The following is a 27,477-nucleotide window of genomic DNA, read 5'->3' on the forward strand; positions in this document are numbered from 1 at the left end:
TCCGTCTCTGTAGTTGTGGATGACAAGTCACAATGATTGTCTGAAATGACGCCTGCCAGCCCAGGGTCGTGCAACCCCACGTTAACCATCTCAAGAACCTGCCCAATGAGTTTGATGCCAGATGCGGGAAATGTAAGACTTTGATCATTCACACTAGTAGTCCGAATGCTCTTCTCCTCGATAGTGATGCACTTGAGGATCGCCAGGACAACATGGTCACCGCAAGTAATCAATGTGGTGAAGAGATCGCCAAGCATAAATGCATCGGGAGAGGTAATGTTCATCGAATTCAAACTCATGGGTTTGATGTCTGATGTATATCCTCGCACACACAGGACACGCTCATGGGATTTGCGTGCATACTCTGGAGTGATGACTAGACAGCATATTAAGGCCTTGTGGATCTTCTTACCATCGACTTCCAGCCAAGGAGAAGGATTAATGACATTAGGCAGTGAGGGAAGACAACCTTCAGGTGGCTCATCCAGGGTGTCCTCGAGCTCGACACCTTCTCCAGAATCTGAGCAGTCTGTGAACTCATCTTGAGGCTGTATTGTAGCATACTCTGTGGTCATTTGGGTGAGCTACACTTCGTCACATGCAAAGATCACAGCTTGGTCTGGCTCGGGCACATTCTCATTATGGTCATCAGATTCTACAAGGGTAAATCCACTTGGGACCAAGTCTGTGATATTATCGGGAGAATTTGCTAAGAGATCAAGGGGCGCAGTTGGTGAAGCAGAATGAGTGAGTGTGAAAGGTGTCAACTCGGTGGGCTCCATGGATCTATCGGGTTCATCGGAGACACCAGGATATTTGTCATCACCGAATGGTCTGAGCATATCAAGCTTCCGCCCTGCATCAAAGAGAACATCGAAGTCAGGCTGTATACTGAGTTTGGCGAGAACTTCGACTGCAGCGAGATGGCCATCGCGCCAAGCAGACTGAAGGTTCACACTGTTTGCAGTCATGTCATCAGTCCATGACTCAGGATTGAGATGATCTGCCTTCTCTGTGTGCATTACTTTCAATCGCCGATGGCCAGAATCCAGTTCTGAGTGTGCAGTGAGGACCACAGATATGTCGAGGCCGGCAGCCAGGTGCTCTGACAATTCTTTAATACTAAAGTTGGGATGATGGCCACCTTACATGCGTGTATAACTGAAGAGTGTTTCCAGGCAATCGTCTTCTGTCAAGAACAGGTAGAATGGCTGAGTGCTGTCAGTGTCCTGTTGTTTTGCAATGCAAACAATGCCAATTTTCACAGTCATCTGAGTGTCGCTGTAGAGCTGGGATGGCATAAAATTGACTCAGTACTTGCAGAAAAGGATAACTGATATGTGGGAGAACTTGCTCAGTGACGTAACCTCTTGACTAATGCTCCAGTGCGGCTGAATGTAGGCATCTACAAAAGCTGTGAACATATCTCCTATCACTCCGATGACCTGGATATCCTTGAGCTCTAATGGTATACATCCATTCGCAGGGAGAGTAGCTATATCCACAACTGTGCAGATAAGGTTGATGGCTCGTGGCACATCCTGAGCATCGGATGGATTCATTAGCAGTTGGATAGTATGTTCAGAAAGGGTGCAGTTGCGTTGTAAGTGGTGAAGAAGTGTGTCATGGTTGATAATGATATCTCTGACAACCATGCCCTCATTGGTGCGCAAAAGACGTGCCATTCCTAAACAGCCATAGGTAAATCATAGTGTGACCATGTAGAACAGGGTTGACTCATGCTTGATCTTATGTTTCCAGTCAAAATCCCCAGTGATATCACCATCACCGATATGCAAGTTGAATCCAGGCATATTCTCAAGATACTTATATAGCTTGTGCTTTACATGAATTTCGTGCTTCATGAATAAACGGTGAACCATAGAACGCCACCTAGCATCACCATCAGATGCGAAGGTCCAAATTGGCCCAAAGTGGCTGGCATATTCCTCTTGCCAGCACCTGACCATATGCATTAAAAGAACCCCTGATTCCTCCGGGGTCTCTTGCTTGCAAGTAGATGAAACCACGACAGGAAAAGCCCCCCTAATCTCGGTCCCAAAGGAGCTTATTGCTATGACCGAAGCTTCCTTCCCATAGTGGAGCATACCATCATCAAGAGCCTTGGCCAAGTTGACTGCAGTCTCGAACATTGTCAGCCGTGTATTAATGGAGGATGAATGTTCCCTACAAAATGCTCCAACTGTATCTGAGTGAGGAAAGTAACATGCAACCTCCTCCTGATTGACTTCATCCCACATCACAAACATGCCACTGTGAGGTCGAGAGTGATCCACATCCTCCGCACGTGCAGCAAAGATCTCTTGCATATTAAAGTAAATCTCGTCCTCTGTCGGAAATCCTAAAGATGGCATCAGACACATGAAGTGTTTCGCGCGATGAATGGCTCTTATTGATGGAAGCCCAAAGTGATGGTTGAGGGCATACAGGAGCTTGCGACCACCAAGATGCAAGATAAGGAGAGCGATGTCCATCCCAGTGTCATCATTAGCCCGTGCATGGTATATATGCTCAAGTGCATCCATCAGGAAAACCCCACTTTTCCTTAAAAGGACACTTAAATAACTTAAATGGACTTATGGTCCTTATCTAAGGACATAAGGACAAAAAGGGCCTAAGGCATATTCTCTGAGTGTCTGAAATTTGACTTATTTGAACACTTATGACCTTAAATAAGGGTTGTCAGACCCAAAAGTCTAAATAAGTCCATAAGAGAAAGTTGGGTTTTCCTGATGTCTTGAATCTGACCAATGAGAGCACTGACACTAATCTTTTCCTTCAAGCCCTGCCGGACCAGATGTTGAATGCGCGGCACATCCCCAGTTGCAACAGCCATAATAAGGCGTCGGGCATCATCTAGCTTTTTCAAAACTGAGGCGACATGGCGAGCAAGGTTAAGTGCCTGCATTTCAAGGTCAATTTCTCTCTCATACTCGTCAACATACACTCACATGCAACTTCAGGCTGTTGATAGTAACATCGTGTTCCTGAATCTTCATGCACAGTTGTTCATGTGTAAGGTACTTGTGGTTGGTATGAGGCTCTGCATGCACGGCTAGAGCTACAAGGTGCAAGATCTTGTTGCACAGGCCTGCGCACTTGTCACATGGTCTACCTGGAGATGCGGTGGCCAATGTGCAGTCCTCTGATCGCATATGAAATTTCGTTCCATCTTGACTGATGGAAGCAAATTGGTACCCGATATTGAATGCATGACACTGGAAGGGATAGGTCTCAAAAAAATGATCCTTCGGCCATTCTAGAGGTATCCCAGTGCAGAGATCCACTGAGCCTGTGATACCGTTAGAGGCAAGCGAGCCGACGGAAGATTGTGTATCATAATCTGAATCTGAATAGCTGTTGTATGCTCGCGTCAGGATGTGCCACCCATACATGACATTCTTACTCACTAGTTATTGCACATCTCATGATCTTGAAAATCTGCAGGTGTCATGACTCTGAACTCGAAGCATGCTCCAGAATCATCAAGAGACAATGCTGGGTTGGTCACAGCTGTGCTATTTTGCTGCAGCTCGACAATCGGAAACAGCGCGCATCGTGCGTCCTGTGTACGACGCATCTCGGCACTCTGGGTATATGGTCCGCAATGTCAGCCTTGCATGTGAGCTATCAAAGGACCCGTGTTCTGCCCACAAGACCCTGTCCCTATTCACTTGGCACAACTCGGGCACTGCATGCATGTTCTCCCACTAGCATCCAGAGTCCAAAACAGATTTTCGATGTCCAACTTGAGTGCTTGCTCTTGATGCACGACTGGATGTGCAAACGATAGCGGTGGCATGAACGAATTGCACTAGAGGCTGAAGTGTCTGGAGTACAGGAGCCTGATATATGTGTATCCCTTACCGGATGAGTGGAATAGAAAGAGAAGGTAGCGATGCTGAATGGGGTAATGGATTATGTCTGTCCGAGCTCGGTAAACATCCTTTGAGAGAAGTGAGACTTGTGTCGAAAGGATCGGAAGTAGGAGAGTCTAAAGAACCAAAATTATACAGATTTTGTAATGGAAGTACTGGTGAGGTGCATGCTGAGGGAAAAAATGGAGTCTGGACCGACAATGAAGTACTCGGAGACACTGTTGCAGATGAGTCTGCCATACAATTCTGAAGAGACTGCCAATGCCCAAAACTTGTTTGCAATGGAGAGGTGTAAGATAATGGAGTAGATGCCCTGGAAAGGTCGGAGAGTAATATCGAGAAATCCACAAATGTTAAAGGGTGCGAGCTTTTCTGTCGAGGAGATGGGCATACATGGGTGGCTCTGTCTTCCTCTGCTTGACCCAGCCATCCTGAGGTGTTGGGGCAACAGAGGTCCAAGCCATTAAACATGGCTAAGTAGGATTAAGATGACATTAAGATGGGGAGTGTGCAGCTGGTGCGACACGTCCAGAGTATATTCAGAGCGCGGTGTCTGCCAGCGCTCTGCATCTGCATTCAACAGACTGCGTTTGTCACATGCCCCTGACTTTTCACATACTTTGCCTTGGAGCTCACACTGCATGGGAAATGTTGATTTAAGTGTACAGATGCTGTGATGGCATGTTTAGAAATGTATCTCCATTTTTTTATTCAACAAATCCGAGTAACATGAGGCGAGAAACGGAAAATGTCGAGCGCAGGGAGGATAACATGCAGGTGGCTGAGAATGGACCCCGTACACCAGTTTCCTATCCCCCTTGCTAAGAGGAGAGTATCCCCGATTCCAATCTCGCCCCCCTCTTGTCCTTACGATGTCCTATGTGCAGAACGCCCCTGGACCGCTTGGAGAGCACCGGGACCGAGAGGGCTCATCAGGCCATGCAGGTGCAGGTACATAAACCGTGCATGTCCATCGTCCGACACTCGAAACTGTCTGCCATTCGCCGTTCGGTACGCACGTCCCATGCTCTCTTCCCTCGACACAAGCCCACAAGCAGAACTGTCACCCATTGGAAGGGACGTTCATATATTCAGATCTCACACATGCCATGCGCCGCGGAGGGTGCAAGCAAACCAAGGCTTGTGTGTTCGCAGCGAAGCATGATACGGCAACATTCGACCCAGCTGTGGGTGGCCAATAGGGAGCGCACCATTGTAGGTGCATCGTCCCTCCCCATCCGGTGGGTTATGCGTTCATTTGTTGCGGGTTGTTGTCTTTGCGTTTACATGTCCATGTTGTGGTGCTCGGTCTTCTCATCTGCTGCTGGACACTCAGTTGGCATAAGCCCACACCGGAGACAGCGAGCTATATCTGGACATCTAATATTGTGCAAATATCCCATCTAACATTGTACATATGCGGTAGAATGTCAGACAGTTGTACATTTTTGTAAACAGGCTTATTCTCATGATCTGATTGGCTGAGAAAGGATGTAAGGCAAAATTTCCGCAGGCAACAAGAGCCGGTCATACATGTACAATGTAAGGCAGAATTTTCCCACAATGTCCGCAGATGTGATAATGCACGCTGTCTCCGGTGCCACTCGTCCATCCGTAGCGCCGAAAGTTGCACCCGGTGGTACGTCTCTCTCGGCTGCCCAATGAAACTGTCCTGATTGGACCAGACTGGACCGGACTGTACAGCCGCGGGGTTCTTCCTCCTCTCCTGCACGTCGTCGTAAGATCTGCTGTGTCCTTATTGAGCACGGCATGCACGCCGAAGACGAGAAGGAGAGGGGTGACCATACTGCTAACCGAATCTGATGTGTCTCTGTCGACTTCTTGGACTTCTGGGACTTCTGAGACTTCTTTTCTTTTCGGGGACTTCAACAGGACCCCTGAATATACCCTAAGACGTCGTATCCAAAATCATCGATTTTCCAATTTTTTGTCCGGACTTTTTTCAGCAGGTTTTGGGAGTTTTTTGTCCGGATGCGGAGATGATGGCGACTTTTCCGAAAAATTGTCCGGACAACGGAGACGGCATTACAAGTCCCAAATTTTTGTCCGGATGGTGAAAACGGCCTATAAAACCTCAAATTTTTGTCCGGATGGCACAAATGGCCTATAAGAACTGATTGTTTTGTCCGGATAGCACAGAGGAAACAGGTGATAGCATCAGTTGGCACAGTAGTGGTAGAATGCATGTACTGTAGATTACTACTAGGGTACTTCTACTTCAATTCACTCTGTTTCCTCTGATATAGAAAAGGAATCTTGTGCCCAACAATCACAGTGAGAAGCTGAGAAGTTCAATGATTGGATGCTGATGCAAAACTGAACATTGCCGCTTAAGGTGAACCTAGGCTCTCAGTAGTGGAAAGATAAAACATATTCCCGATGTGCATTTCTTGGGACTCAAACACATGCTCACACAAACCAGCAGATCTCCAGTACACACTCTAGCCAACCGCTACGACATACGACTATAGGCCCGAAAAATGTCCGGACGGTCAGATGGCCTCCGAGGGACCTCGAATTTTATGTCCGGATGAACCGCACGGCGGTCGACCGTTTTTGTCCTGTTTTTGTCCGGATGGGATACGGCGTCCAGCTGAAAACCTCCAAATTTTTGTCCGGATGCGGAAACGACGTCCTAGGGTATATTCAGGGGTCCTACTTCAACTCGCGTTTGGCGGCTGCACCCTTGGTCCCCGGCTCATCGTCGTACCCCGCATATCGACGGGGCGATGGGCAACGGACGGGCGCGGATGATATTATCGTCTCTTCTGTCGCGGTATTGCCGGAGGCGAGATGCACGACAGCATACACGTCAGTTACGATGCGATTGGCCTGTGCCGGCGATGCGACCAACGGCTCGTCCTCCCCGTTCGCGCAGGCTACGCGGCTTCAGACCTTTCGAGGGAGAGATGCACCTGTTGCGAGGGATTGGTGACCAGCGCTGCGCGCATACAGAGGAGTCTATGTGGGTGTGTTCCCCTAGTCTGTCTTACGCGCTGCTGCTCGTCGTACGTACGTGCAAGTCCTCAGCTCGCGCCGTTACGGACAACGTCGATCTGCGCACAGTGGGACATGTTTTCCACATCTCTTGTCGATGCGCCGTGGTCAGGTGAGGAACATACTCCTAGGAACGGGATTCACATCTTTCGCTCCTGGTCGAATCATGCCCTTGGTATTCGTATGAATTATATCTCTGGCGCCTATTCGGTCCTCGTCGATGCCGGCAGCGAAGCTGGTCCATCTGCACTTCCAGCATGGCCGGGCGCTCAGAGAAACCCAATGTGGAACCATGGCCACCATTAGCCGACTTCCCATTGGGCCCCCGCCAGTTAGCGGTGTTCCTCAATATCATCGAGATCGTAAGCAGATTTCAAACCGCGGCACCGAGCAGACGCGATCACGACGTAGGCAAACGCGCTGAACTCGATTTGCTCCCTCTCGTCCTGCGGTGCATGGTCCCCCAACTTAGAAGCAGGCCCTGACACCCGGTGCCGGCGAGGTATAAAAGACCAACGGAATCGACAAAGGCCAGCACTCCATCGCCAACCACCCAACCACCACCGAACAGCTTTCTACCACCCCGTAAACCAAATCTACCATGGTGCGCTTCACCGCTCTCATATGCGTATCTTACTGATTCTCCCGACACCACCTGTACAGCCCGAGCTGCCCCCTTCTAACGTCAAGTGCGCGTCCGCCGCCTCCGGCGTCGGTGCGTGCTCGTACCCGAACTGCGCGTGTGGCGAGGCCCCCAAGGCTTAGCACCTCCGCCTTCACATCGTTGGAGCAGTGTTGATTGAGCTTGCGAGGCGAGGCGCGTGACAGTTGGAGGAAGGCAGAGCGTGCCGTGTCGTGTCGTTTGTATTAAAGAATTGACGGTCGTGGCTGCTGTTGGGCTAATGTCCCCTCCATCCCTTGGGGAGAGTTGAGAGTTGAGAGCTCCACGAGCAAGTGTGTCAGCTGGCCCCCTCTAGGCCACGACTGAGCCGCTGGCACTGGCAGCACCGCTTCGCTTCGCTCCGTCGAGGGCGGGCACTGATCCGCCAGTCTGTACCGCGCTCCGGGCTGCAAACGTCAAGATCGCCCAGAAGTACCTTGTGCACGGATGTGTCTTCTCGTCTGCGCATCAGGCGCGCGGATGCGGTAGTGGCCCCTCGCGAGCTTGGTGTTGGCGCAAAGGATGTCTTTGAAGATCGCATCATATCATCGCGAGGGGCCCTGAAGTGTTATCTTGTATCTGCAGTGCGAAGATGATCGAACTTCCTGTACGGTGCAGAATAACGTGGACGAAGTTCGCGACCTTGCAGATGAATTCGTCGGGAGGGTCCGAGCAATGAGAGGCATATCGCTGCATATCGCTGCATGTTCTGCCACGTGCAAGAGGTGAGGTGATGGGAGATCTGATGGACAATCGAGGAGTGCAGCGGGCACGTTTGGACATAGCGGACTCGGGGATATCTCCAGCCTCAGCTAATCATCGTCCCTTCGCCAGAAGATGCTCTCTGACTTGACGCAGAAGGAGACCGCATTTCGCATTCCAGAAAAACGTGGACGCTGGTGAGCACTTAAGCAGTGCGTAGCTCCTCCGCCAAGGAGCAGCCCGGATTCAGCGGAACGGTCTCGTGAAACTCGCCGCGATCCCACCTGTCCTTGTGAAAGGCGTAGTACCCAGCCCGCCTGCAGTGTTGGTCCTACCGCTCCTTAACCCCCACGTTGTCGCTCTGCCTGGACTATCGAACGCGACGGGCAGGTTGGCACGTTTAGACCAAGCTGTCGCGCTCACATGATCTCACCTTAACTCCGTGCTGTACTGTGTCGACCTCTTCTTCTCGATGCCTCCGCGCCGCTGTACATTCTGAAGCTCAAGTGGACTGTGAGATTCCCGGGCACTGTAGCCGTCGCACATATTATGCGCACCTTCCTTGTCGGCAGGAATGCGGCAGCCACGTTGCGGGAGAATGCTCGGAGCCTCGTCGTTTTATTCCTCCTGTCAATCTCACGGCGAGTCACCAGTGTGTACGCACCTGGAATCGTATGGGACTGGCACTGGGCGTACTTGTTCTATAAGGCGGAATATCCGTGCAGAGCGCTGAGTGCGTTCCTGGACGGGACATTAGCGCCATGATGAAGATTGCGGGTGTGTCCCGTTCAGCGAACGGACCTGTTAAATATTCGTGTTCCCTTAGACATAGTAAGTACAAGTAGAAAGAAATAGATCCTGATATCGTGCAAACGAGCTAGGACATTCATACTCGTATCTGAAGTGCGCCTAAGCCCCAGCCTCCAGTTCCGGGGGGGTGTTCCTCGTAGACATTACCTCCGCAGCGGAAGAGCAATACAAAATACAAAGTCGTACTCATCCTAATATTCAAGCTAAATAATTTTCAGACCAAATACGAGGTGCAAATCATTGGATGAGCTCACCAAAGGTCGCCGACGAGCATACATAACACGCGCAAATGGTTTGTCAATCCAATAGCTTTCGTCCGTCCACCCGTGTACGGGCCGTCTGACCCGATGCCGGCGCCCCTGCGCGGGCATGACTGACACGATCAAGAGCTCGACAGCAGAGAAGACTTGCTTCCTTTTAATAATGTCGCGTAGAGGGAGACGAATATCTGTGAAGGTGTCCACCAATGTGACCTTGCGAAGGCGAGGCGAGGCGAGTTGTGAGAGGAACGGAATAGGGGATAGATTGCCCTGCTCGAGCGCAAACGCGCGCAAAGACGTGCATGAAGAAAGATCGATGTAGTCGATGAAATTTGTGCCTAAATCTGGTGCGATGTGACTGTGAGTGACGGGATTCGTAAACGTTTGGCACTTACTTCCTTCTTTCCTGTAGAAGCCCAAGCCTAAATGTTCTAGAGAGGGCCCCAAGGCACTTATCAATCGGCCAACGTTCGGAAGATCAAGGTCCTTCGTGATGCTGAGGCTCAATGTTCGCAGCGAAGATGCATGGCCAATCCAGCGGACGAAGTTGAGCGTAGGACAAGCATGTGCCGCAGACATGGGATTCAATACAAACGCATGGTCCAACACAAATGAACGAAGCCGGGCCAGACATGAGCTAGGAGGTATCACAACCCCATCCCATGGATCAACTTGGCGCACGAATTTAGCCGGTTCGGCGGATAATTGAAACCCTTCAATCAAAAGATTGTCCAAATTTTTGAACAAAGAGACGTATTCGACGAACGCGCCAAGTGGGAGAGTGCAATGCATCACGTTCAGCGTTCTGACAGAAAGAAATCGGGGGAATAGGTTTGGAAAGAATTTATCCTCGTCGTACCGCGCGAAATCTTGCACGTTTGTGAACGTCAGAGTACGCAAGGCCGTGAGACGAGTGGGTAGAAGAACAGGAATTGTGTATATCCAATTGTTCTGCAATTGGCTATCCAAGGTGCTGACGCATAGCTCATGTATCCATGCCCCAGCTTCAGGACGAGCATCCAAAAGCCATAAAAGTTCATAGAGCCTATGTTCACCGACCACCGATATCCTGCGAAGGAGGTGAGCCTGGCTGAGGCCACGCCACTCATGGCAAGTAAATGTCAAAGCCACGAGTGAGCGGCGATCATCGATGAGGTATTCCACTATGAGAGAACGAAGCTCGAGTGGGAGAGAATAGATACCCTTGGTATACGACATGCCCCGGCTGAGAAGAGAAGTCAGACCCTGCAAGTGAGTTTTGCGACACGAGAAGAAAGACATACGGTACTGACGTATCACTCAGGATCACTGTACGATGGTTCGTATCACTAGACAATCCTCGTCGATGTCAGTCAGTGGGCAGACGAATACTTGAACAGCCCGAGGTATTGGGCTGTGTGAAGAAGACGAAGCGAAGAGGATAATGCGATATTAAGGGTTTAGAGGACGCCTTTATACCAGTCAACAACAATGAAGTTCCCAAACTGTGCTTGATCCTTTGTTCTGTTTCAAGCGTGTACTGTAATCGGTTGCAGTCTGACTCAGATCTCCAGATCGGCGAACTCGTCACACAAAACGTTGGCATAGCAGAAGATAAGAAACAGGATATCCTCAGACAGTCAGAACGTAATCATGGATGTGAAACCGGAAGTAACTTTGAGTAGTAGATCTGTTAGTAAAGTTCGAGTTGTTTGCAAGATCCAGATCAAAACCCTCCTGAGCGTTGAGCTGGCCACTCCGAGTAATTAAGCACAAGACAACGGGCCTGATTTTTCGGACTCTTGGAAGCATCTAGAGTCACCGTCACCCTGCTTAAGTCGCGCAACGTAACACAAGATACAGACGGACGACGGAGAAGATGGACACCGCAGGACCCGCGATTCCGCGAGCGAGACGCGAGATACTCTGACTCCAGGAAGACGCCGGCTAGAAGCAACCTGATAATCGAAACTTGAACGTTCCAATTAGCCTCGCATCCAAGAGGCAGTCCATGTAGGTCAGTACAGTATCGCAAGAGACCTCTCCCAAGTCGTCCTGTGCCACAGCGCGATCCGGGATGGAAAGATCTCCAGGACGGTGAGCGGGACAGCTCGAGGTGGCAAGTAGAGAACGCGACGGACCTGGATATTGAATAATTGAATCTCCTCGCCCCGCTCTTCCATAAATTCCCTCAGGCTTCAAGTTTCAGTGGTGGAAAAAGACTGACGCCCAGCCTAAGTCTCTGCTGCGCCTCTCCTGGGCGAGAGGATAGACGAAGGAACACGCGCGAGCTGGCTGGAAAATGGAAAGAGGGCGGACTCGTGGCGATGGGAACAGCTGCAGAGGACGTGACGGAACCCTAACCCTCCATGCGGTCGAGGGACGGCGCCTGAGGCCTGAACTTTCAAGTTCCTTGTCATCGCTCTCCAACGCATGCTGGTCATAGTCTTGCAAGTAAGTACTTGTCAACGCACTGGGAAGCCCACTTCGTTCTCTAAAGCGGCGAGGCTGTATTTCAGCGGGAGGATCTACTCAACACTGGGAGCCAACCATGGTGAGCACCGTCCTCACCCAACCATCCCATGGTGAGCACCGTCCTCACCCAACCATCACCCTCGATCCATCGATCACGACAATATGCAGGACGGCGAGGCTATATTTCAGCGGGAGAATACTCTCATCGAGGTTATCTTTCGGCAAGAAGAAGTCTCCACATGACGATGCTGAAGATATTTTCTTACCGAAATATAGCCTCGTCGTTTGCAAGATTCGGATAGTAACGACGCTGAGGTGCCGTTGTTCTGCCTGGTTCTGCGCGTCGTGATACAAGTTCAAGTTCGCGTGCGGCACGATGTTGTAAGTACATTGAGTCCTCCAGGTGAGTGGTGCTTACCGCGGCGGAGGTCCCTGGTGGTGGTGCAGATGGTGGGATGGGAACAACGAACAGTAAAAGCAGGTCAACCACCGCCCTCATCATGACAATCTGCGTCCGGCTTGACTACCATGGCCATGGCCATTCGCTTCAAAGGGCCCGTGGGCAGTACAGCACTCGCTCGACACTAGCGATCGGATCGCCACAAAGCGCTCTGCCGTATCGAGTCGATACAGCCATGCGCTTTGTGGCTGTCCGATGACGCATCCGTCCTATTTATTGTCCACAAGCGCCGGCCGCGCTTTGCTGTGGCACCGGCCAGGTATATAAGACGCGTCCACCACACCTCTCTTCCTCAGACCTTTCTTCACCACCACCACCACCACCACTCAGTACTCATTACGCTTTCCCCTCAGCTTCCGCTTCAACACAACCCGCTCGGTCACCACACGCTCTTCACAGAGCTAACGTGTGCGGTTCGCGGTACCCGCGAACCACACGCGCTAGCCCTCTGAAGTGTCGCGTTGGGTTGGGGGCGAGAAGGTGCGTCGCGCCGTGTTGCTCGGGGCCACTGCGACCGCAGGCGCCAGCCCTCTGAAGTGTCGCGTTAGATTGGCTCGAGAAGGTGCGTTCGCTAGGTGTTATTGCTCACGGCCACCACCACTCGTGTGGACTAGGAAAAAACGCACGCCGCGCGTTCTTCGCAGAGCTAGCGCGTGCGGGTCCGCGGTACCCGCGCCCCTCCTCACACTTTCTTCACCATCACGTCCGCTTCAGGTTCTCACACAACCCTCTACGCCACCGCGCTCTTCGCAGAGCTAACGTGTGCGGTTCGCGGTACCCGCGAACCACACGCGCTAGCCCTCTGGAGTGTCGCGTTGGGTTGGGGCGAGAAGGTGCGTCGCAACGTGTTGTTGCTCGGGGCCACTACGACCGCAGATCGCGTTGGGTCGAGAAGGTGTGCGACGTGTCGTTGCTCGGGGCCACTTTGGGCACTGCAGAGGCCTTGGCTACCGCGCTGGGCCCGGACATCAGATGTGGCCCGGGAGGACGTCGTCGACTTCGCGCTCGGTGGCTCAAGGCCGTCGTACGAGCTGCAGTCGAGCACATCTGCACAGTCTCTCAGGCCGTCGCGCGCACCCGGGTCTGTCTGGCTTCCGCAACGAAGTCGCTGTTGGGATCCGTACATGCCCGCCGACGGTGTTCCCCCACGTCGTCTCGCACCTCTGCATCCTAGGTTCATCGCGTATATGCACCACAGCTGGCGCGGGGCGCGACGTCCTCCAACCCCCAACGCCCGTCGTCGGCACTTCCTCCAAGTAACCCCCCCCCCGCCTCCCTCCCACCCGGCTCGATATCTACGCTCCAAAAGCTCTGCTCTCTCACCGTCAAATCGGTGCACGTGCAATTGGAGTGTTTACGTCCGTTTTGCGATAGGGTTGGATTCGACGAGCCAGCAGCCAGTGTAGAGATGTACTTACGCATGTCAGACTGCTGCGTCGTGCCCTGTCGAGACGGCATGAATTGTGGAGTTGTGGCGGTCTGCTCTTCAAATGTAGCCATTGCCCACTCCGAGTAGTACCATTTCTGAGCAGCGTCGATTCAGGGTGACTCTTCGTTCTGGAAGAAACTGGAAATTATTTCCCGCATCGCACATTGAGAACGATCGATATCGTCAGTGCGCACGAGTGAGGTACGCAATCCGATGCTAGGAACGTGTCGGCGTCGCACCTTTCACTTCTGGTCGAATCAAGGCCTTGGGATATGTCTGCTCGGCCAGGCCATAACGGCAGCGAAGCTGGTCCATCTGCAGTTATAATGCAGGGTAGAACCAGTGCTGGGTGGAAAACGCAGGGTGCTCGCCATTAGCCGACTTCCTATTGGGTCCCGACAGCAGCGTTCTGCCGGGATCCTCGATCGCGTGCACAGCATGACGCACACCCGATCGCGCCCGTGCAAATGCGCTGGACTCGATTTGCTCTCGAGCTCGTCCGCCGCGGCCCGTGGCGTCCTAACATGGTGTCGCAGCAGGTCCTGCAGCACCCGAGGAGGTATAAAAGACCTCCAGCATCGTCGGAGGCTCTCCATCACCCACTCACCCAACCGAGCCACACACCTATTCTTCTATACCACCACCGCCAGCCCCGAAGTTTACCATGGTGCGCAATCCACTGCACGCGCCCCGTGCCGTACTGACTCTTCCGAGCAGCCCGAGCAGGCCCCTTCCAACGTCAAGTGCGCGTCCGCAGCCTCCGGCGTCGGAGCATGTTCGTACCCCAGCTGCGCGTGCGGCGAGGCCCCGAAGGCTTAGTGCCCCATCCATCCTCTCCTTCCGCGTGTCATTGGAGCGGGCGTCGACTGAATGTGCGAGGCAAGATGAGACGAGGTGTACAGAGTACGCGGAGCGGAAGCAGCTGCAGTCGTTGATAGATGCAGAGGGTGATGTCTACATGTAAAGGAAAATCCGAGTTCGTCGATTTGATTTGCGACGCGAGGCAGAGTACGCGGTTCGTATGCAGCAGCAGCTGAAGTTTTCGGTCAAACGGACGCGGAATTTTGAAGCTTGCGCGCAAGAGAATCTGAGAGGGCCCGCGGTGCTGTCTGTGCACCTGGATATCTTCGATCTCGTCGACAGCTGCGATCTCCATATTTTGACCAAGTACTTAGCAGGGCAGCTCGCGATTTCCGCCCGGTTCCCCCCTCCCCACCGCAAAGGAAAAAGCTATGTCCACGCGAAGGAGACGAAGGAGACGCGCATGCCCGGCTGTACGCCAACAGGGAAATTCGTTTATATCGGCCAGCACACCGCCAGAAAGAGGATCTTCATACCGCGTCACGGGAACGCGACACGGAAACTGAACCGTTGATCGGGATGGAGATCTCAGTGCACGTGCTTTGATGCGACACTCTCGGAATCAGGTATGTCGCGCAAAACATAGCAGACTCAAGACTCCTATGTGTACTCCTTTCCACTAACGAGCAAGACTCAAGACTCCTATATTCTATTCGTCAATACGTCCATATTTTTCCGTGCCTTCAAACCTCCACGTACTGCCACTTTTGCCTTTCGCTATCATGCCCGGGCCCAAGCCTCGACTTCCTCCAGCACCTCCTACCGACGAACTCGGACCGACACTATTCCTCCATCGCCACGCGCGCCGACCCTTCTTGTTCCCTGCGCGAACAACCTGGAGGGCCGCTCGGCCTGTTGCATTTTATCGCGCTCCGGGCTTGCGAAGCACTGACAGAAAAATCTGGCTTTCTATCTACCTCTGCGTCTCGCGGCGACCAGATATCGTGACTGGCTTGGCAGACTACTTGACGGGCGAGAGATATTGCTTCCATCTCCAGGATGAAAGCGCACCCGCGAACTCAGGCTATCCTGTATGTTCCTCGTTTCGTGCGTGGACCCCTCCTCCTGAGTGGCTCGCCGTGGAAAGCTTCCGCCCCTCTCCAGCGACATTCAAAGACATCGGACAACCCGAAGTGACCTCATTCTCAGCCATATCGAAACTCGTCTGCTACCAGTCTGTCTGCATGGTATCTGGGATCAACGCCCCGCTGGAGGCCGCACACCTTGTTCCTCAGGACGAAGCTTCTTGGTATGCTGTCCGTCACCGTCTTCGCCTCTTACGAGTTCCCGCATGGCCACCATCAAATCACAGACAAGCTACGTTCTCCCTTCCCTCCGAACAAGGCATCCGCGATACGCAATATCGTGCCCCTAAGCCGGGACTTCCACAAGCTTCTCGATGAGGGCAGCTGCATCATCGTCCCCCGCGCCCTCTTCTTCGTCGAATGTCGCAATACCGCACTCGCCGGCCGGTTTCACGACGTGATCGTGCGGGTCCCGGCGCACGTCGACAACTACGTGTTGTACCTCAGTTTTGTGCATGGCGTCTTTTGCCAGACGCTGCCGCTGTACGACTTGATTCCCGCGTAGCCCTATTCCGCGTGCCCTTCGTGAACTCGGTCGTGCCCGGCGGCGCGTCTGCACGCTTGTCGTCTCGATTGTCGGTATTCAGCTAGATCCCGAACAGAACGGGAAGGCGCGTCGTCCGACCTCCCTACCAAGCGGCCAAGCGGTATGCGGTGGGTAAACGGCGACAGGCTTCGCAGATACATGTGCATGACGCCGCGCGGCTGACCTCCAGACTGGCTGCCCGCGGGGCTGGAGCAGCGTGTCCGGCGGATATACGCCATGAGTGTATGATGCAGTGGTGAAGTGGTGCGAGATGACGTGAGGGAGCGACGTCGGTGGGCGCGTACCAGCGGCAGAGCCGTTTAATTGCGTAGGTAGGACAGACCCGAGTGCGCGATGGCCTGAGAAATTTGCAGAACGATGCCCGAAGCCAAGCCGCTCCGGAGGTTCGTCTGTACCCGCGTGCTCAACCGCGGCTCCTACTATGGAACCGCAGAACGCGAAGTTGACGACATCCTCCCGGGCCACACCGGATGTCCGAGCCCAGCCGCCAACTAAAACTTCTGCACTGCCCAAAGTGGCCACGAGCAATAACACGTCGCACACCTTCTCGACCTAACGCGACACCTCAGAGGGCTAGCGCCTGCGTTCATAGGCCCTAAGCAATAATAACACGTCGCGACGCACCTTCTCAACCCACCCCAACGGGACACTTCAGAGGGCTAGCGCGTGTGGTTCGCGGGTACCGCGAACCGCACACGTTAGCTCTACGAAGAGTGTATGGTGGCGCGGAGGGTTGTGTGAGAACCTGAAGCGGACGTGATGGTGAAGAAAGTGTGAGGAGGGGTGCGGGTACCGCGGACCCGCACGCGCTAGCTCTGCGAAGAGCGCGCGTGCTTTTTTTCCTAGTCCACACGAGTGGTGGAGGCCGCGAGCAATAACCCTTAGAGAACGCACCTTCTCGAGCCGACCTAACGCGCCGCTTCAGAGGGCTGGCGCCTGCGGTCGTAGTGGCCCCGAGCCACGACACGGTGCGACGCACCTTCTCGCCCCGAATCCAACGCGATACTCCAGAGGGCTAGCGCGTGTGGTTCGCGGGGGTACCGCGAACCGCACACGTTAGCTCTATGAAGAGCGTACGGTGGCCAAGCGGGTTGTGTTGAAGTGGAAGCTGAGTGGTTGGGGTGAAGAAAGGTCTGAGGAGGTGGACGCGTCTTATATATACCTGCCTGGCCGATGCCACAGCAAAGCGCAGCCGGCGCTTGTGGATAATAGAGCGGACGCGTCATCGGACAGCCACAAAGCGCACGGCTGTATCGACTCGATACGACAAAACGCTTTGTGGGGATTCGATTGCTAGTCGGCGGCCCTTTGAAGCGAATGGCCATGGCCACGGCAGTCAAGCCGAATGGATTGAGCAGGTGGTTGACAGGTGAGGATCGCCGTGCGGACAATAGTAGCTCGCCGAAGTTCACTGGGCATTTGGTGCGGTGGTAGTGCGCATGCCCTATTCACTGTTTGACCAGTCCGGAGAATGCTCATGAAAAGGTTGCGATCGCGACGTTCCAAATGATCGTTTGCCTACCGGAGAAATAGTTATCGGCGAACAGGGATATTGGTTATTGCAATAATTGCATGCAGTTCCGTGTCTACCACCACCATGAGAGTGATGACAAGCTGAGTTCAGAGCTGGCCCAGCATGTCACACAGGCTATCAATATGAGTTTTTCCTTCCTATACACATTTTCAGAACGTACGAGTCAAAGATCCCTGCTCATGAGATCACACGGACGTTTAACTTGAATGCCTCTCCCATTCTCCCCGCCACCTGCCATCACCAGGAACTTCCACCACGGTAAGCCCAACTGAGCCGGAGGACTCGATGTGCTTACAATATCGTGCCGCACGCGAAGTCGAACTTATATCACGACGCGCAGAACTAGCAGGGTGAACAACGGCACCTCCAAGTCATTATTTATCAGAGTCTCGAGAACTACGAGGTTGTATTTCGGTGAGAAAATACCCTCAGCCAGGGCATTCTCCCGCCGAAATACAACCTCGTCGTTCTGCATATTGTCATAATCAACGGATTGAGGGTGGTAGCTGACACTGAGGTGAGGACGGTGGCTGACATGGAGGTGAGGACGGTGCCCACGATCGTTGGGTTCCAGTGGTAGACGCGTTGAGTAATCCTCCCGCCAAAAATATAGCCTCGCCGCTTTAGAGAACGAAGTGGGCGTCCCTGTGCGTTGACGCTTGCAAGACTACGACCCGGCAGCATGCATGAGGGTTAGGGTTCCTCCCACTGATCGGAAAGAGACGCCACGTCCTCTTCAGCTGTCCTCATGGCTACTTCGCCCTCTTTCCAGTTTCCAGCTAGCTCGCGCGTGTTGCTTCGTCTATATATCCTCTCGCCTGGGAGAAGAGCACCAGAGGCTCAGGCTGGGCAGCAGCCTTTCTCCACCACTGAAATTTGAAGCTTGAGGGAATTTATGGAAGAGCGCAGGTTCTCTACTTGACGCCTCGAGCTGTCCCGCTCGTCGTCCTGGAGATCTTCCAATCCCGGTCGTGCTGCGACGGAAGACGACTTGGGAGAGGTCTCTTGCAATACTGTACTGACCTACATGGATTGTCTCTTAGATGCCAGGCTAATTGGAACGTTTAAGCTTCGATTGTCAGGTTGTTTCTCGTCTTCCTGGAGTACCTCGCGTCTCGCTCGCGGAACCGTCTGTTCTGCGGTGCGCATCCTAGGCGGGGTCACAGTGACTCCGAGCCTGGCTTTTTGTCGCTTCGCCTCGAGCCAAACCGGTATCGGAAATGTGCGTAGTGTGTCTATATCTCTTGGCGTAGATGTTTTCCACGAGTCAGAAAACTCAGGCCCGTTGTATTGGTGCTTAAAAACTCCGAGTAGTCAGTTCAACGCTCAGGAGGACTTCGATCTGGATATTGCAAGCGACTCGGACTTTACTAACAGATATACTACTCAAGGCTTCCATGGTTACGGACAGTCTGAGGGTTTCCTGTTTCTTATCTTCTGCTATGCCAACGAGTTCGCAGATCTGGAGATCTGAGTCAGACTGCAACCGATTACAATACACGCTTGAAACAGAACAAAGGATCAAGCACAGTTTGGGAACTTCATTGTTGTGGACTTGTATAAAGGCGTCCTCTAAACCCTTAAGATCGCATTATTCTCTTCGCTTCGTCTTCTTCATACAGCCCAATACCTCGGACTGTTCAAGTATTCGTCTGCCCACTGACTGACATCGACGAGGATTGTCTAGTAATACGAAGCATTGTAGAGTGGTTCTGAATCATCGTCAGTACTAAATTTCTTCTTGTGTTGCGAAACTTACCTGCAAAGTCCGACTTCTCTTCTCAGCCGGGGCATGCCGTATACCAAGGGTATCTATTCTCTCCCACTCGAGCTTCGTTCTCACATAGTGGAATACCTCATCGATGATCGCGGCTCACTCGTCGCTTTGACCCTTACTTGCCATGGGTGGCGTGGCCTCAGCCAGGCTCGCCTCTTTCGCAGGATATCGTTGGCCGGCGAGCATAGGTTCTATGAACTTTTGTGGCTTTTGGACGCCCGTCCTGAAGCTGGGCCATGGATACATGAGCTGCGCGTCAGCACCCTGGGAGGCCAATTGCAAAATGATTGGATCTACACGGTTCCTGTTCTTCTACCCACTCGTCTCACGGCCTTGCGCACCCTCACGCTCAGGGGTGTGCGAGATTTCGCGCGGTATGACGGGGATAAATTCTTTCCGTACCTGCACCCCCGGTTTCCTTCTGTCAGAACGCTGAACGTGATGCACTGCACTCTCCCGCTCCGCGGATTCGTCGAATACGTCTCTTTGTTCAAAAATTTGGACAATCTCTTGATTGAACAGTTTGAATTATCCGCCGAACCGGCTAAACTCGTGCGCCAAGTTGGCCCATGGGATGGGGTTGTGATACCTCCTAGCTCATGTCTGGCCCGGCTTCGTTCATTTGTGTTGGATCATGCGTTTGTATTGGATCGCCCATTTGCATTGGGTCGCAGTCCGACACATGCTTGTCCTACACTCAACTTCGTCCGCTGGATTGGCCATGCGTCTTCGCTGCGAACATTGAGCCTCAGCATCACGAAGGACAGTGATCTTCCGAACGTTGGCCGATTAATAAGTGCCTTGGGGCCCTCTCTAGAACGTTTAGGCTTGGGCTTCTACGGGAAGGAAGGGGGTAAGTGCCAAGCATTTACGAATCCTGTCACTCACAGTCGCGTCAGGTTTAGGTTCAAACTTCACTGACCACATCGATCTTTCTTCGTGCACATCTTTGCGCGCATTTGCACTCGAGCAGGGTGATCTGTCCCTTATTCCGTTCCTCTTACAGCTCACCTCGCCTCACCTTCGCAACGTCACATTGGTGGACGGCTTGAGGCAGCTCGAAGGTATTCGTCTCCCTTTACACGACATCGTTCATAAGAAGCCTGTCTTCTCTGGTGTCGAGATCTTGCTCGTGTTCGTCGTGTCACAACCGTCGTGCAGGGGTCCGGTCAGCCAGATGTCCACAGAGGGGTGGAAGCAAAAACTCTACGACTGGGATGAACAACGGTTTGTGCAGGCCGTATACTGTGTGCGTCGACCTTTGGTAAGCACATCCAATGATTTGCACCTCTATTCGGTCTGAATTTTGTTCGTAACGCCGTTTAGCTTGAATACTAGGATGAGTGCAACGTTGTATTTTGTATTGCTCTTCCGCTGTGGAACCAGTATTTACGAGGAAAACGCCCCGGAACCGGGACTTTACGCTTAGATGGAAACGGCGCACACTTCAAATACCAGTGTGAATGTCCTAGCTCGTTTGCACGATATCAGGATCCATTTCTTTTTACATGTACTTACTATGTCTGAGGGAAAACACATATTTAACAGATCCATTCACTGAACGCGACACCCCCGCAATCTTCATCATGGCGCTAATGTCCCGTCCAGGAACGCACCAGCGCTCTGCACGGATATTCCGCCTTATAGAATGAATACGCCCGGTGCCAGTCCCACACGATTCCAGGTGCGTACACACTGGTCACTCGCCGTGAGATTGAGAGGAGGAATAAAACGACGGGCCCACAAATCTTCTCCCGCAACGTGGCTGCTGCATTCCTGCGGACAAGGAAGGAGCGCATAATATGTGCGACGGCTACAGCGCCCGGGAACCTCACGGTCCGCTTGAGCTGCAGCATGTACAGTGGCGCGGAGGCATCGAGAAGAAGAGGTCGACACAGTACAGCACGGAGTTAAGGTGAGATCATATGTGCGCGACAACTTGGTCTAAACGTCCCAACCTGCCCGTCGCGTTCGATATTCTAGGCAGAGCGACAACGTGGGGGTTAAGGAGCCGTAGGACCAACACTGCAGGCGGGCTGGGTGCGACTCACTTCACAAGGACAGGTGGAATTGCACCGAGTTTCACAAGACCGTTCTGCTGAACCCGGCTGCTCCTTGGCGGAGGAGCTACGCACTGCTTAAGTGTCGCTTACCAGCGTCCACGTTCTTCTAGAATGTAGAATGCGGTCTCCTTCTGCGTCGAGTCAGAGGGCATTTTCTGGCGAAAGAACGATGATTAGAGGTATTCCCGAGTCCACTACGTCCAAACGTGCCCGCTGCACTCCCCTATCGTGCATCAGATCTCCCTCCACCTTACTTCTTGCACGTGGCAGAACACACAGCGATATGCCTCCCATTGCTCGGACCCTCCCGACGGATTCATCCGCAAGGTCGCGAACTTCGTCCGCGCTATAATCAATCCCCGCCGTTCTCGTGGAGACGAGTGGGTCGTTGCGTCTCATTTTCTTCGAATTGGATCGTGCATGACCGCTTGATAAAATCCTAAACCCCAAACTTGAAATATCAGTTCTAGACACTGATGAGGAGTCCCGATGTGTTTTTCTGCACCGTACAGGAAGCTCGATCACTTTCGCACCGCAGATACAAGGTAACACTTCAGGGCCCCTCGCGATGATATGATGCGATCTTCAAAGACGTCCTCTGCGCCAACGCCAAGCTCGCGAGGGGCCACTACCACATTCGTGCGCCTGATGCGCCGACGAGAAGACACATGCGTGCACAATTTACTTCTGGGCGGTCTCGACGTTTGCAGCGTACAGACTGGCGGATCGGAAATATCAGGCGAGTTTCGTCCGTTTCGATGCATCCGTTTCTCGATCTCTGACGCCGCTCTCGATCTAGATCTGGGCGTTTGCACCACTAGGCAGGGTATACACGTTCTCTCATTCTAGTCTGCTGTTGACCGTTCCTGCATCCGCCTCGTCAGCCCCGATGTGCACTCTCACAGAAAGGTGGCGCGGACGAGCGTCAGAACGAGGAGTACGTAGGCGTCGGGTCGATTGTATGGTGCGTGGTATCTCCTGTTTCGCTGGGTCTCTCAGGACTCTTTACCCTTCCTGTTTTGCTCGCACTTCTGGTTTCCAGTACATAGCACCCGTGATATATGATACCCTGCATCGCGCGTTATGAAGCACACTCGCCGCCGCTCTTCATCTCTTGATAGGAGCTAACTGGTGAAGGTTACACCAACCTCCCCAGTGCGGCGCGAGTGTTCGTTCCTCCGCGGACTGTGCGCGCATACGACCTCATGAGCACGAGGTACTGGGCATAGTGTGATTTGTGAAGGGCTCGCTGCCAGTGCGAGGTCCGTCGCGTCAGGGCGGTTCCGTCAACCCAGACTTCTACTTCTACTTTTACTTTTCTTCTTTCTTTCTTTCTTTCTTTCTTGTCAAATCAGTGTTTGGTGGGATGGCGAGTGGAGCACCCATGAGAAGGTCTGACTGAAGACTAAGCGGGGATGGGCGGAGAATATCTTCGGTAATGGCGGACTGCAGACCCTTCACGGTGGTCCTTTGTACGTCGCCTACTGGTCTTGCTACGATGCTCACGTTGCTGCGGCGGCCAGAACTAATTAGTTCCACCCTGTTGGTGTATCTGTTCGTAAACTACCGGGTGGCTCGGTTGGTCAGCCTGCGCCCGCCCTCGACGGAGCGAAGCGAAGCGGTTCTGCCAGTGCCAGCGGCTCAGTCGTGGCCTAGAGGGGGGCAGCTGACACACTTGCTCGTGGAGCTCTCAACTCTCGATTCTCCCCGAGGGATCGAGGGAACACTAGTCCAACAGCAGATCGTCAATTCTTTTATACGAACGGCACGACATGAGACACTCTGCGTTCCTCGCGTCTCGCCTCGCAAGCTCGATCAACACCGCTCCAACGATGCGAAGGCGGAGGTGCTAAGCCTCGGGGGCCTCGCCACACGCGCAGTTCGGGTACGAGCACGCGCCGACGCCGGAGGCGGCGGACGCGCACTTGACGTTGGAAGGGGGCAGCTCGGGCCGTCGGGGGAATCGGTACGATAACGCTGTGAGAGCGGTGAAGCGCACCATGGTATGGTTTACGGGGTGGTAGAAAGCTGTTGGTTGGGCGGTTGGCGATGGAGGGCCTCTGTCGATTCCGCTGGTGTTTTATACCTCGCCGGAGGGCCTGCTTCTAAGTTGGGGGACCACGCACCGCAGGACGAGAGGGAGTGCAAATCGAGTCCAGCGCATTTGCCCACGTCGTGATCGCGTCTGCTCGGTGCCGCTGTTCGAAATCTGCGAACGACCTCGATGATATCGAGGCCGACCACCACTGCGCTAGCGGGACCCAATGGGAAGCCGGCTAATGGCGGCTGGCCATGGCTCCACGCTGAGTCCCTCTGCGCGCCCGACCATGCTGGAAGCGCAGACGGGCCATCGCTGTCGCCGCCGGCATCGACGAGGACCGAGTGCGTACCGGGCAGAGACATAATTCGTACGAATACCAAGGGCATGGTCCGAGCGGGAGCGACGCGAATCGCGTTCCTAGGAGCACGTTCCTCACCCGACCACGGCGCGTCGACGTGAGATGCGGAAAACGTGTCCCAGTGAGCGGTGATCAACGTTGTCCGTGGCTGAGAACTTGCACGTGCGTACGACGCGCGGTACCCGTACCCGCAACAGAACGCATAACCCACCGGGACGCACCTACGATGGTGCGCCGCGTCGAACGTGCGTCGCTGCACACACGCCTCGGTTCGCTGGCTCCCTCCGCGGCGCGTGAGATCTGGATATACGAACGTCCCATCCGACGGGCGACGCGTCCTGCTAGGGGGCGGCAGCCCGAGCAGCCGAGTGCGGCGCCGTCGGCGCGCGTTCGTACCCGAGCGTCCGGCTGTGTGTCGAGGATAACCCGAGCGCGTCGGGGCAGCGCCGCTCCTTTGCACGAGAAATTCGAACTCGTCGCGATGGTTCCCTCTCCGCGAGTCGTCGCCCGAGTATTCGATGCGGTCTTGTGATGGTGCGCCCCCCACGGCCGCGTCGAACGTGCGTCGCTGCACACACGCCTCGGTTCGCTGGCTCCCTCCGCGGCGCGTGAGATCTGGATATACGAACGCCCCTTCGGACGGGCGACGCGTTCTGCTAGGGGGCGGCAGCCCGAGCAGCCGAGTGCGGCGCCGTCGGCGCGCGTTCGTACCCGAGCGCCCGGCTGTTGTGTCGAGGATACCCGAGCGCGTCGGGGCAGGGCCGCTCCTCTGCACGAGAAGTTCGAACTCGTCGCGATGGTTCCCTCTCCGCGAGTCGTCGCCCGAGTATTCGATGTGGGCTTCGTCGCCCGCGCAGGCTACCGACCCGTCGGGCGGTGCTGGGACCGAGGACACTGTGCGCTCGAGTGTTGGTGGTGGCGCGGTGTTGAGTTATTGAGTTATAAGTCGCGGCAGACGTGGGGGGGAGGGGAGCACTGCCTGCACCCCATTAGGAGGGCTGCATTGGCCAACCGAGCGTCTGGCCGCGGACGATATCGAGCACCACGACGCGCCGGCGCCGGCAGCAACAAATTGCACGACGGCGCGCTCACTTGGCTGCGAATGCGCGGGACGGGAACGGGGTTCGTGGGGTCGTCCCTGTGCCCCGTCTCAGCGGGCACGACACACCCGCTGGATTATCGCCCTTCGCCCTTCGCCCCAACCACACGTTTACAGTTCGCTCCGAGACCGAAGTTACCGCGGTGCGCGTTTCCTGATCGTGGGCAGCCCCGCGTCCGACGTCAAGTGCGCGGGGCGGCTCCGGAGGTCCGGACGCGCCCCGTGTAGTCTGTGTTATGCGCTCGCGAAGGGGGGGGGGGGGGGGGGGGGGGGGTTAGAGATGCGGCGCCCGGAGGGGTCGTACGGGAGAAATGCGAGGGACGGACATGCGGAGCCGGTGTGGTGTGCGCCGGTTTGCGCGCCCCTCGCATAGTCGCGTCGTGCCTCCCCCCCGGGCGATGTCCGTCGCTCGCGCAGGCCGACGTTGGCGCGTGAACGGCGGGTACCAGGCAGCGCGTTTCGAGTGCCGCGCGGTTTTACGTGCCGACCTGACGAGCCCTCGCGGTCCCGGCGCTTCTTCAAGCGGTCCAGGGGCGTTCTGCGCGTAGGACGTCGCGAGGAAGTTGTGAACTGACTCACCTCGGCGCGCCCATCCCGTCGGAGGCTCTGGGTGGAGTGCGCACTAAGGTGTCCCGGCTTGCCTACGTGGCGATCCGGCTCGTGAACGACTCCGTGCGCGCACCCACAGATGGACCGCGCGTGCGTGCATCTGCAGATCGCGGCGCGGCGACGGGAGGCGCGATCAGTGGGGGGACACGATCGTTCTCGCGCTCGCAGCTTGCTTCGACGGAGCCCGCACGGCCGTGTCGAGGTAGTGCCGGCTCGCGCGCGCGTGCCGTTGAGCAGGACGGCGCGGGGGTCGAGCGCGCGCGCAGTGCGGGGCGGTGCCTAGAGGGAGGCGGCGGCGTCCGCGCGAAGTTGTACGCGAGCCAGCTGGGGTGCGGCTCTGTCGTCTGCCTATGGGGCAGATGGGACGTACGCGGATGGTCGTCGGGCACTAGGAGCTGGAGCGCGGATAGAACGGTTGGGACGTGGTGCACAGCGTGGAGGTGAGCGCGTCTTCGGGCAGACTGGACAAGGGACGTGTGCGCGCGCGTCTCGGCCCATGGCAGAGGCGTCCAAGCAGCGGCCTCCAATTAGACGCCGACGGATCCTCTCCACGCTCCATGACGAACATCCGGCGGATGATAACAGGACCCTGGATAATCCCCCCAAAGGTCGTCGCCAAAACCCCCCCCAATTTACAAAAATCTGTCCGGCCCATTTTTGGCCGGTTTAGGGAGTTTTTTGTCCGGAAATAGCGACATCCTCGCTCTGGGGATGTCCATTTTAGGCAATTTGTGGCTATTTTTAGCCTTTTTCGGCTTTTTCCGGCGATTTTCCGGCGATTTTTGCCCCAGAACAGTTCCATGTCCGGATAGTACGACGGCTACATGGTCCTTAGGGGGTCCATTTGTCCGGACATGACGACGGCGTGAGGTCGATTTTCGCAAAAATCTGTCCGGATTTGGCGACGACCTTTGTGGGGATTATCCAGGGTCCTATGATAACCAATCTCAAGAACGGCGGCAATCGCGCTCTAGATCTGGAGCACCTGCAACGTCCGCGTCTTCCCCGCCTCTCCGCGTTCGTGTCCGACCTGACACTGTCTACGATACATTTCCATCCTCGCCTCCGCGTGTTCTCGTCCCACGGCCTCCTCGCCGCCCCAGCGGCCCCATCTTGCCATTCGACCCCACTGCACGCACACCCCAGCCAGCCTGACGTCGCTCGCCGCGCTCGTGTTCCACACCTTAGCGTGGCACGATCTCAGCCCGCGCCCTTACTGACCCCGATGTGCACTGGCGTCCCGGACGGCACATACGCCCCCGCCCCAAGCTCATCTACAAGGTGCCCGTTCTCCTCCAGGCAGCCGCACACCACCGAGTCGCGCCTCGAGATGGGGCAAGGGTGGAAAACGGGGAGAGCGGTGTGAGTCCCGCCAGCATATTTTCCCGTCTCGAGACTCGTGTCGAGTCCAACAGGATGGCGTCGTTCGCAAGAAGGTACGTCTGCACGATACACACACACCTTGAAGTACATTATTTGATGCGGATGTTTGGCCAGCCCGTCGTACCCGTCCACCTCCACCCTGTCATCGTCCTTGATCACGCCTCTTAACCCGCGATGCGCTCGGAGTGCCAGATAGGCACGTCAGCAGGCCTGGCCGAGGGCGGAGAGCACGTCCCGAGCTGGCCGTAACTGCAGAACTGCCAGCAGCGGTCCGCGGGTCAGCGCGTCATTCTTCCGTTTTGCGCTGGACGTGCCTCAGGCGACCCCAGTGCACGGTATATAGACTGTGTCCAAGACGGACTGTACGTAGGCTCGCACCCTCGCAATCCAAGGACAAAAAAAGCAAGGCGATCGTCCACGTATTATC

At 54.7% G+C, this 27,477-nt stretch overlaps 2 protein-coding genes across 2 annotated transcripts; both read left to right on the forward strand.

Annotated features, from left to right (window-relative positions):
- Positions 1 to 15,805: 15,805 nt before the first annotated feature.
- On the forward strand, positions 15,806 to 16,144 carry SCP_0607600 (hypothetical protein; the record flags this gene model as incomplete). Its single annotated transcript, XM_027759892.1, has 1 exon — positions 15,806 to 16,144. One exon carries the CDS (start codon positions 15,806 to 15,808, stop codon positions 16,142 to 16,144), a length of 339 nt encoding a protein of 112 aa, XP_027615693.1.
- Positions 16,145 to 19,512: 3,368 nt separating this feature from the next.
- SCP_0607610 (hypothetical protein) lies at positions 19,513 to 27,218 on the forward strand (the record flags this gene model as incomplete). The annotated part of the gene is made up of 5 exons (XM_027759893.1): positions 19,513 to 20,350; positions 20,397 to 20,746; positions 26,856 to 27,029; positions 27,083 to 27,103; positions 27,165 to 27,218. The coding sequence occupies 5 exons, from the start codon at positions 19,513 to 19,515 to the stop codon at positions 27,216 to 27,218; spliced, it is 1,437 nt and encodes a 478-aa protein (XP_027615694.1).
- Between the last annotated feature and the right edge of the window lie 259 nt (positions 27,219 to 27,477).

The sequence above is a fragment of the Sparassis crispa genome, assembly GCF_003851025.1.
Source record: "Sparassis crispa DNA, contig_000005F, whole genome shotgun sequence".
In the NCBI taxonomy this organism is placed as follows: Eukaryota; Fungi; Basidiomycota; class Agaricomycetes; order Polyporales; family Sparassidaceae; genus Sparassis; species Sparassis crispa.